We start from the raw sequence: 10,895 nt of genomic DNA on the forward strand, positions 1-10,895 counted from the left end.
ACAGGGTGGCAGGGGTTTGTGCTACGCCGAGTTGAGTGTAACTCATCCTCTTTTTTGTTTGTATAAAAATTAATCGAAATTTAATTAGACTATTAATAACTGTTTAATTACTGTGAAACAAGAAAACATTAATTATAAATTACAAAAAATCTAACCAGGCATCTTTTCTTCCCCTGTCCTTTTCCCACTTGATTGTTACTTCGTATCTCCTTCGATAATATTGTTCAAGCTTTATATACATAATATAAAGTTTATATAAATCGACAGTTGAAATCATTGATAATATGTACAATAATATACTATATCGTTATATACTATAAGAATAACTGAATAATATTCTATATATCGTAAGGTATAAGTTCAGGCTTTAATTAATCTCATTCGACTTATTCTTACGGATGATATATTTGTTTGTCATTTTAACGCAGTATAATAAATACATTTGACTAATTGAATGTGCGACCGAGAATTAAATCGCTTGCTCGTTCCGCAATGGCAATTACGACGGAATTTGGATTACCGGAAATGGGAGACGGTAATATACTGGCATCGACTATTCTCAGTCTTTTGACACCTCTCACTCTGTAACAGAAAGATTTACGCTCACCTAAATCTATTCCCCATATCACGATATCGTTATTAATGAGTCAAATAATTCACAATAAAACATTATGTATATACAGGGTGGTTGGTAACTGGTGGTACAAGCGGAAAAGGGGTGATTCTACGCGAAAAAAAGAAGTCGAAAATATAGAATAAAAATTTTTCGTTTGAGGCTTTGTTTTCGAGAAAATCGACTTTGAATTTTCGCTCTGTACGCGTGCGGTACGTTATAACGGATCTCATTGTAGATTATTGTCTCGAAGGAAGAATTTAAAAAAAAAAAAATTAAAAAAAATTTTTATTCTATATTTTCGACTTCTTTTTTCACGTAGAATCACCCCCTTTCCGCTTGTACCACCAGTTACCAACCACCCTGTATATTCAATACGATATTTCAAATCTGCTTAAAAGAATTATCTCAAACGTATTGTAAGAAAGCAAATAACAAAATTATTACTTTCTGGACTCTACTTTCACTTAAAAAATATCGTACGTTATAAAAATAGAAAATTACCAATTTAGTATGCTCCAGAACGAAGCTGAACTTTCTTACCGTAATTTCTCATCGACGACTGCACGATCATCAGTGCCCATTCTGCAGGAGCCACACACGTGATAACTGGTGAGAGCACCGACTCTCAACACGCATTCCGTGTATTCGATATTCCGGTAGTCTTGTGGCAAATGTCGACACTCTTCTAAATCGGGATGATGAACGTTCGCGCCATACTCACGAAACTTGGGCGTCTCGAGCGTCTGAAGAGCGAAGTTTATGGCTGGAAAATTCGCTTTCATCATGCAAAGTGCGATGGAAAAAGAAAGACACGGTAAAGAAAGATGATGTGTAGCGATAAAAAAGATTTGCGTACCTCCGTGAGTGCATAGAACGTCGTCGTAGTGCTGAAGGTAAGCAGGGTCGATTTTTGGATGATGGCGAATATTGTTAGACCTCAGTGAAATGCTACCACGACTTTTTGGTTGTAAACAGTAGGATAGAAATAGGAATCCTTCGCGACTGTTGTTGTCGTAGGATGGATACATCGACTTGTAAGGCTACGTATATCGTTTAGTTAGAATCATGAAGAAGAGAGTATGGTTTTTATAGAATGAAATTTTCTATGCTACTCTGGACGAAATATCTTTCAATTCAATCAATTTGTAACAATTTATGTAATTTTGCATAATGTTTGGATATTCACAATTTTATTAAGATAACCTTCTTCAATACGTTGAATCGTAGAAAACGATTTCAAATATTCATAAACTTGCTTTAGTTATTTAACTTTGATCGATCTATGTTGTTTTCAAAATCTTGTACAAATTCTTATTCAAATTCTTATAAAAAATCATACACGAACATTTGAGAATTTTATTAGTACTTTAATGAGCTACGACCGTTATGATTACATTAGTAAAATTTCATCGATTATGTTATATCAAACTATAAAATATATAGGAAATAATAACAAATGATAATTTGTTAAAAAATTGATTTCAAAACAATCCTCTTCGAACGACAGTAAATGCTAAGCGACGTAGGATGTGCATGAAATAAACGCACAAATGTCGAATTGGAAATTTAGTATGGCGTTCTGCTTACCTCTATTTTGTAATTAGACAAACTCCTTAATATATTTTCATCGGTAGAACCCATACCAAAAAGCATAACTCCGCTATCATTGGTACGACCCATCGCCATTATACCATTAGTCGCGTACCATCCTTAAAAGTAACAAAAAAAAAAAAAAAAGAAAAAAAAGATTAAAATTTCAGACAATATATCGTAAAACGTAAAAGAACAACGTTAAGATAATTTGATACCTCTTCCAAAGACGAAATAATTTAGTACCTCAGGAAGCGTTTGTAACTTGTACAGAGTTATGCTTACTCTTGCCTGTAGATTAACATAGAGCGGAAGAAGAAGATGGTCAAACAGATTTTTGCCCACTTCCGGAACATTGCTCACCACTGGTATCTAAAAATATCTTTACTCTCTGATTGCACGTAACCATATTCGTAGGAAATATTCGTACAAAATGATTACAATATCACATTTCGGAGATTTAGTTTGGAAAAAGATCAAATGATTCATCACCTGAAATTTGTCAAGCTCTTCGGCTGACCCGATTCCCGAAAGCAAAAGCAATTGAGGGCTATTGATAACACCAGCACAAAGGATCACCTCTTTTCTCGCAGCGATATTTCCCACCGATCCATCTTTGTAAATCACCTTGATCCCATCTGCGTTCAAATTCTCTTTGAAAAGTACCTGGAAATTTACGAACGATGTATTCAAACGTTTGATTCACACGTTGATATATTTTGTCATCGAGAATGATATTCAAGGGATTATTTAAGTTTAACTCTTGTTAAAAATCACCAGGTTCCATCGTTTTATATTATATTTTACTCGTATATAAATACGATATAGATCGAATATTAAATTCAAATTTAATCTTCGCAACCAATTAAACTGTACAGATCTAAAACCTACAGTGGTTACAAAAGGTGCTTTTAGACCATCGTATTGATTATAGTATTTATTTGCTGATCAATCAAGCCCAGATATATTAAATTTCATATCATTCGATGTTACATTAAAACAATTTTAATATTACGATAATAAAGCCTGGTAGCTGGTAAAAATATTGGAAAATAAGATTTTTGCAAAGATACCTTTTATAGCCACCGTATAATAAAATACCTGTAATAATCTATAATAAATATGCCAGAAATAAAATTTAGGTAAACGCAGTTCTATCGCACGATGATTTTAAAAGAAAAGACAGAAGAAGAAATAAAATCTCACTTTGGAAACCAACGTGTTTATCAAAATATGCAAGTTCTTTCTATTCCAGGCATTTTGCAAATGCGCGTTAAACGTGCTCCAGCGGGAACCTCTTTTCGTCGTGTACATCCCCTTTTGAAGAGTCACATTATTCAACTTCAACGATTCTTCCGCCATGAGAAAAGCTTGCGCCAGATATTCTTCCTCCGGGCTGGACATTACGTTCATGATATCGGACACCTTTTTAAAGTACGGAAGTAGATCGGCGTGTGACCATCCTCTCGGCCAGGCTTTGTAATCTTCCGGCTTTCCGAAGGAGTGAACCAAGTGATTTATCTGGCCGCTGCCGCCCAACCCTTTACCTCTTGGTATCTTTTGTATCTACGATAAAATCCAATCTTTTTCAATCAATCGAACTACGTGGACATTAAACGGTACATTTTATAAAATCAAATTTGCTCGCAACGAATGAAATATTTTTTAAGAATTATCAAGAAAAATTCTTTAAGAATCAGCGAATTTTTGTTAATTTTAAATCCATCCAGCTACATACTGAGGAAAATTTATAGAATTAAAACGATTCTATTCGCGAAAAATATCGTTTATTTCGGGTTTTGTTTTAACTATACCAGCCTTTACATTTTTTAAATGTATTGAAACATATGAGGGTACGTTGCATTGTTTCACATTTTTCAATGACAATTAAAATATTAATTTTTTAACCGATTTAAGATGTTATAATCAAGGGATATTATGGAATTATTGGGATCAAAAGTTTAGCTTTAAAATGAAAAATGAAAAATTTTAACCCGACTATTTTATAGTATAAATTATAAAATCTTGATTCATAAAAATGGAAGATCTGTGTTTGTATAAGGTTTCTTATGGTGATCTGAAGATGTTCAATTTTCCTTTACGTGATTCCAAAATCCTTTCGAAGAGAACCTTTGCGGTTCCGTGGAATAGGACCAGTCGACGTCAGTCTTTTGCATAATTGGTGCCAAAATTGGAACGGACGATATCCATCCGAAATGTCCTCCTGCTTCGACCAACAAAACCGACATGTTCGAAATTTCGGAAAGCCGTGACGCCACCACGCATCCTGCTGTTCCAGCACCAACTTCGTAAGTAAAAATTCAATTATCAATATATCATCATCCTTGCTGTACATGAAGAAAAAAAGTTACAACGTTACCACAGAAAATATACGTATATTTTACATATGAATGTCAAATTACATATGTAGTATAATAGAAATATAATTTTGTTACAAATTTGTAAACACCAATGTTCCATTGTACTTATGAACTGAAAGAAAATATTACTTTTATGTTAAGATTAATATTTTGTAATATGCGATAAAAGGAAGTCATCATATGTAGTAAATGCAAATTAATTATCCAAGCTTTACACAATCTTACTTTTAAAAACAATATATTACATGGATTCTATATCATTAAAATTAATTAATAGACCATATTTCTCAATGTTGCCCCTTGTATCACTTGACACTTCTTTATCGATTTAAAACATCAATTTAACATCATTTAAATCTTCACAATTCTCCAAAAGAACCAGCTTCCACGTACAAGAACGAGAAATAACAAATTATATCCATATACAGCTGCAATCACAATACTAGATTGCATCATGAAAATTTATTTCGTAATTCAATTTACCATGTTACATTCAGTTACACGTTAAAGTCAATTCACGTCGATCATGCATCTACATCGATCGATTAAAAGCCCGGATCAAGAGATTAATTAGTTACATTCCGTGTACCCGCTTCCTTCGGATAAAAGTTAAAACTCGAACGGTATCGCAGTCACCGACATTGTCCGGTGAAAAAGTCACCACTTACCGATTATGTAATCGTAATGCGTATTAGGGAGCTCGATAATGCTGGTTGGACCGTTGAAATAACAGTGATACAGCAATGACGCGAATAAGACGAGGGTCGAGATTAGCACGTAGTTCCACATTGTTGTTAAGATATTCACGGTCCGTTCGCGATCAGTGTCACTGACAGTACTGTGATGGACTAACAACGATCGGGCTGCACAGTAATTCCAATATTAAATTAGCATTTCCGTTCGCAATCGATACCCGCTTATAGTAACCAAACTAGACTGTCACAACAGAAACATAATGGCAACAAAATGTGAATTGCCGTCTAAATAGAACTACATACTTATAATAGAAATAAGAGAATTTAGGGGCGGTTAGTATGAATGGATGCAATGTGAATAGCTCCGCATTATTACTTGTACATCAATAATTGCCTGATATTTCGCTAAACTACGTTTTGGCATAGACAGAATTTCTATCCTCTTTTCGTAACGTGTGATTTTTGACGACTGGAATTCAAGCTAATACTAGTTTTAAAACGTTAAAAAGATCGTTATTTTAAATATTTTGCGCGTGTAAAGTTTATGGATATTGTACACTTTCTATGTGCATTGTCAGGAGGTCAATTAGCGAAATGAGATGATATTGATTTGCGTTAAGTTTAACTTAATATTATTAAGAAACACGTTGCCGTCAAATGTAATTGGCGCTCTACGATAGACTGGATACGTAGGAGAAGTCGGTATCGCGATTACGACTTTACCAACTAAGGTCTAATAATTTGTTTTCATTTATGCGTCTTGAAATGCGTTTTTAAATAGTAGAATTTAGATTATGCGGGGAAAAGAAACTATGAATATTTAAAGATCGCGAGTTTACTTTTATGGATATTTTATCGTATGCTATTATCTGACGGCCAGAAGTCGAAATATAATATAGAGAAAGGTGCTCAATAGATATTTTATCGTGCATCGGTAATCCATTTATTTGTGATGATATGTTATTAGATGGTCGTTGAAATTTTTTAAATATTCTTTTAAGATATTACAACATAAAATAAGATAAAATATGACGTATGTATAATATTGTATGTGTAAAGACAAGGAAAAACGCGGAAGGTCTAGCTGGATCTAAATGTTATAAAAAATATACGCTGCCATTTAAAAGTCTCAAAAACCGGCTGGTCTTCGGCAGAACTGGAAGGCTGAGTGCATTTACTTATCTTTTCTAATCATCTCTTTGGCAAGTATTTATTATTAGTTGAACGGCTAGTCTGTCGCAATCAAGAACCATCTCGCGTCGATCAACGATTTACCATAGCAAATTAGTCGAGTGCCGCATTGGACCGTGTGCGAATCGCTCGTACGGAACAAACGTGTGGTCAAATGTCCGTCTTAATTCTACGCAAATATAAACAAACAACAGGCGAGCAAGTCACAGTTGCGCGCGTTTCCTTGTAACGCCAAATAAAATCAAGCAGGAAATATGACTAGAACAAACGAATACTTTGTAGATAATCAGAAAAGGTGGCTCATATTGAAGAATATAAGGAAGCTTTGGCACCAAGTGGAGTGGAACACGTGACAACAAATACAAGAAAGTGTTCGCAAATGAAATATGTGCCGTTTTAAGCTCGAAGTTAAGAACGAAGAAAGGAGATAGTTTTAAAATACGAAGATAATCTCGTGTTCATTTTAACGATAAAAATATCATTTCGAGGACAAATGTCAACTAGAAGGAAGGATCGTGTTGTGCCATAATCAAGTTGAAAGTTACGTTATCTCTCGAAATGTCAACGATCCGAAAATATGAAAGTTTAGTTTCAGTAATTTCTGCGTTCTGGAGATACAGGATTGTACAGCCCGAAACTGGATTAATTTTCACGAAGAAATAAGTTGAAAATGCAGAGTAACATTCTTTTTTTTCATTTTCGAATAAATAGTTCGAGTGATAAGTAGATAATTTTTGTTACGTCTATATACACATACACATATATGTACATACAAAGAAATAATATACACATATGCATATACATATGTACACAATATCAGAACGTTTTTCTTTGTTAGGCTTTCATTCCCAATATGTAGAACATTTTGGAAGAACAGAATCATTTCAACAATCGACAAGAAGCTATCAGAGAACTAAAAATATTAAGTTAGAAGACTGTTACTTGTGTGCATTGCGCGTAGTGAGTGTTGCATGCAATGTAGCAGTACTATACGTCATTTATCATTTATATCGCTATATTTATTATGAAATGGATTTGGAATTGGAAATTACATGTGGGAACTCTCAGACATGTACTTTTGTTACGGTGTAACAGGTTGCAATAGCACTAAAGCGCAATGTTTATATGACGCAAAATATCCCAATAGGACTATATCCAGTACAAAGATATTTTGCAAAATAGTACAACGATCGCAGGATACAGGTACATTAAAACCTGCGAAATCTGGCAGCGGAATTCAGCACGACGATCCGGATCTGAAAGACAGGATACTGTATTCAAGAAAATTTCAGATTAACTACAAAGATTGTTGCTACTGAAAAATGTGGCAGTAATAGCATCGTATATTGAAGGAAAAATATCTACATACATAGTTTTCGAAAAGTTCAGTAATGAAAAATAGAAAATTTTCTCAGAAGAAAAATTTTTGCAAATGGATCTCGTCACTTGTTCCACGTTTCGTTCACGGGCACCAGATCCCTTCCTTTTTAAAATCGAGAAGGTTTGGGATTATTTAGATTGCTTAGAATAAAAAAAGTAACTTATTTATACTATTATTACATTCATTATAAAAATAAACGAAATTGTGTGCTTATTTTTTAAATAAGTTTTTTGTTAACAGTAGAGTATCGGAGACGAGACTCGATGATAGTGCAACGTTGACCACAAAACGCTTTTATTCCTAGTGTCCACTTTTTTGGCAGAATGTCATCCATAAGTATTAGCGATATCCCTACTTATCTCTGTTAGAAACGCTTTGAACTGGTTTAGCCGTGTTGCCAACTGAAGGACTTGGAAAAGTGAAACAGCCGAACATGGCGGTCGCAACGAATTCTTTCGATACTTGGCTCAGCAAAAAATTACAAGCTCTAAATACTGATGAAGGTGTATTTGGATCATACATCAAAGGAATTTTAGAAGGTGATGAGACGGAGGATGAGAAGACCGAAGCCCTTGAAGTCATACTCGCGGGCATAACGGTGAGGAGCACACGGATTGTGAGGTTAGAATATGCTTGCTGTTCGTAGCCGTGTATTAGCCGGTCAAAAATAACAACAGGATTATTATTATTTTCTCCCTTGTTAACTCGCATGTGTTTCGTCGAATTCGACACACTGTGCATTTCTTTTCCATGCATGATTGCTTGAATATGATTGAGATATTCGCTATATACTTTAACATCCTAATAATTCGATGATATGCAATGAGCAATTAAGTGACGTTACACAAGTAATACTCTTCATTTGTAAGATAAAAATATTTCTATATCTTGTTTATGTTCCAGGATGATAACATTAGCAAACTTGTGACTGAAATCTTAAAAGCTTGGGCTGAGTGTCTACCTGTTGAAGAAGTTAGTGCTCCAAAAGTACCAGTAGAAGATGTGGATGTCAGATTAGCAAGAATGTTGGAATCTCAGTCTCTTCCAACTACGACACAAAGAAGTTACACAGAAGAGGAGAGGAGAATAAGAGAAGCTATTCTTGCGCAGTACAGTCAAATGTCAGAAGAAGAGAACAGCGAAGGAGATGGAGAAGAGGATGGTGCAAGTGGTGGAGATTGTGGAATCGAAAAGAATACAAATACAGCTGCTATAATACAACAGGAGAGAGAAAAGAGAGAAAAAGCTAAGTTGGAGAGTCAGAGGAAAAAAGAGAAAGACAAGGAAGATCGGTATGTTTTCGATAAATTGCCCTTTTTATATAAAATTATAATATGTTATTATTGATAAATATGTTGCCCTTATTTAGAGAGAAACAGAAACAGTTAAGAGAAGAAAAGAAGGAGAAACGAAAAACACAAAAAGGAGAACGGAGAAGGTAGCATTGGGACAAGAGGATATTAAGTTATACTTCCAAATTTGAAATAATCAAATGCAAATCGGCGTACATAAATATCTATGTTTATTCCTGTGCATGCAATGTTCTTCAACAATTACTTAAATTATTTAGTAATTCTTTACTAGAAATTTGTGTGTGTAGAATGCATATCCTAAAAGAACACGATATGAGACAAGCATCAAAATATACGCGTTTTGCAAAAAATGTTAATTCTATGTAATAATGTTAACTATATCATATGTATATGTATGTAAAACATTGCATCCTGTGCCTTCTGTCTGTTGAAAATTTCTGTAAAATGACGTAATCTTCTTTAAAATGATTTTGTACTCATTCTTTTTTATTTTCTTTTGTAAAATTCGAACTGATCGTATTCTCTATCATCTGTATTTATACCGCTTTAAGTCAATTTTCCAACATCAACGTGGAACTATATTATAATCAATGTAAAACAGTGATAATGCGAATACAGATAAATGATTTGTACTTATTATGCTTAGTAGTGTATATATATTATATATATATATATATGTTCCTTTTTCTCATTATATAAATTATGTATTTAAGACTAGTGCATTAAATAAACCATTTAAACATTCATTCAAACTATATCCGAATAAATTAGACGATTACAATTATTGCCCTGCACTTTATAAAGTGGGATATTGCTAATGGGATAATAAAAATAACACAGTTTTATGTTTGTATTTTTTATTAGTATATATTTACACACAAGATATCGTGTCGAAACCGAGTCATCTTGGTATTGCATTAATAATGAAAGACAAACGCAGTAAGATAAAAACAAACGAACAAATGATACAAAAGATGATGATGCTTCAGTATTGTATCGTTACATATACTAATGTCATTATCGTAATCATTTTTTTTTTATTATTAGCAATTCTTCTCTTCGTTCACTATAATTAAGTTGGGCAGAAATTGACGAACTCACACTTGCACGGTATAACAAGATCTTTCCTGCTGTTCAATGTCGAGTTACAATTGTTACAGATCATCGTTATCAATTCCTGCTCTCTCACTCTCATTCTCTCTCTTCCTCTCATTTCCTCCTATATTTCATCTATTCTCTGTGAATATCCTTTCCCCCTCCCGATATTATATTTCGTTTTTCTTTCTTATTTTGCAAAGCTCATCTCGTTACACGTCGAATCAGAATTCTTGCACATGTATTTATGTATATACGTTTAATTGGTATAACAACCGAAAAGTAACATACGCTAATACATCAGCTAAAGAAGATCACGATTGGAATTTACGCTATATCAATCTTTGTTTCAAACATGCGAAAAATCTGTGTCTCGTTACCAAAGATATATTTATTATTATACTTTGTACATGCTTTTACTTCGAGGAATATGTTCTATGTTATAACCACATGAAATCTAATCATATCAAGAGAACTCGACAATGACGGAAACGTACGGCACAATGCGCAGGAAATTTACAAATCCCGTTGTAGTCTCTCTTTCGATCGGCAACAGCGCACAGAATCCTCAAGAACAATGGTACAGATTTCGATGAAAAAGAGAACAATAAACTCGCTATCTGAAGTTCCATA

General features: G+C 33.8%; 2 protein-coding genes across 3 annotated transcripts; one reads left to right on the forward strand and one right to left on the reverse strand.

Moving 5' to 3' along the window:
• Positions 1 to 386: 386 nt before the first annotated feature.
• Positions 387 to 5,513, reverse strand: LOC138189928 (neither inactivation nor afterpotential protein G). 2 transcript variants are annotated; one of them, XM_069132239.1, is made up of 9 exons: positions 5,256 to 5,513; positions 4,309 to 4,511; positions 3,413 to 3,772; positions 2,699 to 2,872; positions 2,425 to 2,578; positions 2,204 to 2,325; positions 1,473 to 1,656; positions 1,157 to 1,379; positions 387 to 582 (listed from the first exon to the last, which is right to left on the reverse strand). In XM_069132239.1, exons 1-9 carry the CDS (start codon positions 5,374 to 5,376, stop codon positions 447 to 449), a joined length of 1,677 nt encoding a protein of 558 aa, XP_068988340.1. In that variant the 5' UTR covers positions 5,377 to 5,513; the 3' UTR covers positions 387 to 446. The 2 variants fall into 2 exon arrangements, with proteins under 2 accessions (XP_068988340.1, XP_068988341.1); XM_069132240.1 differs by lacking the exon at positions 5,256 to 5,513 and adding an exon at positions 5,079 to 5,236.
• A 1,842-nt stretch (positions 5,514 to 7,355) lies between these two features.
• Positions 7,356 to 9,804, forward strand: LOC138189977 (coiled-coil domain-containing protein 43). Its single transcript, XM_069132334.1, has 3 exons — positions 7,356 to 8,452; positions 8,758 to 9,146; positions 9,224 to 9,804. Exons 1-3 carry the CDS (start codon positions 8,288 to 8,290, stop codon positions 9,294 to 9,296), a joined length of 627 nt encoding a protein of 208 aa, XP_068988435.1. The 5' UTR covers positions 7,356 to 8,287; the 3' UTR covers positions 9,297 to 9,804.
• The last annotated feature ends 1,091 nt before the right edge of the window (positions 9,805 to 10,895 follow it).

Source organism: Bombus flavifrons, chromosome 2 (assembly GCF_040668555.2).
Source record: "Bombus flavifrons isolate JBK064 chromosome 2, iyBomFlav1_principal, whole genome shotgun sequence".
Classification (NCBI taxonomy): domain Eukaryota; kingdom Metazoa; phylum Arthropoda; class Insecta; order Hymenoptera; family Apidae; genus Bombus; species Bombus flavifrons.

What these genes read in the sequence shown, in the direction of transcription:
- LOC138189977 (XM_069132334.1), top strand. Translation starts at nt 8,288, where the DNA reads ATGGCGGTCGCAACGAATTCTTTCGATACTTGGCTCAGCAAAAAATTA. An exon ending in TCATACTCGCGGGCATAACG is followed by an intron (nt 8,453 to 8,757) that starts GTGAGGAGCACA and finishes TTTATGTTCCAG; the next exon opens with GATGATAACATTAGCAAACT. An exon ending in GAGAAAGACAAGGAAGATCG is followed by an intron (nt 9,147 to 9,223) that starts GTATGTTTTCGA and finishes GCCCTTATTTAG; the next exon opens with AGAGAAACAGAAACAGTTAA.
- LOC138189928 (XM_069132239.1), bottom strand. Translation starts at nt 5,376, where the DNA reads ATGTGGAACTACGTGCTAATCTCGACCCTCGTCTTATTCGCGTCATTG. An exon ending in AAGAGCTTGACAAATTTCAG is followed by an intron (nt 2,579 to 2,698) that starts GTGATGAATCAT and finishes AGATATTTTTAG; the next exon opens with ATACCAGTGGTGAGCAATGT. An exon ending in CGTTCTATGCACTCACGGAG is followed by an intron (nt 1,380 to 1,472) that starts GTACGCAAATCT and finishes CGAATTTTCCAG; the next exon opens with CCATAAACTTCGCTCTTCAG.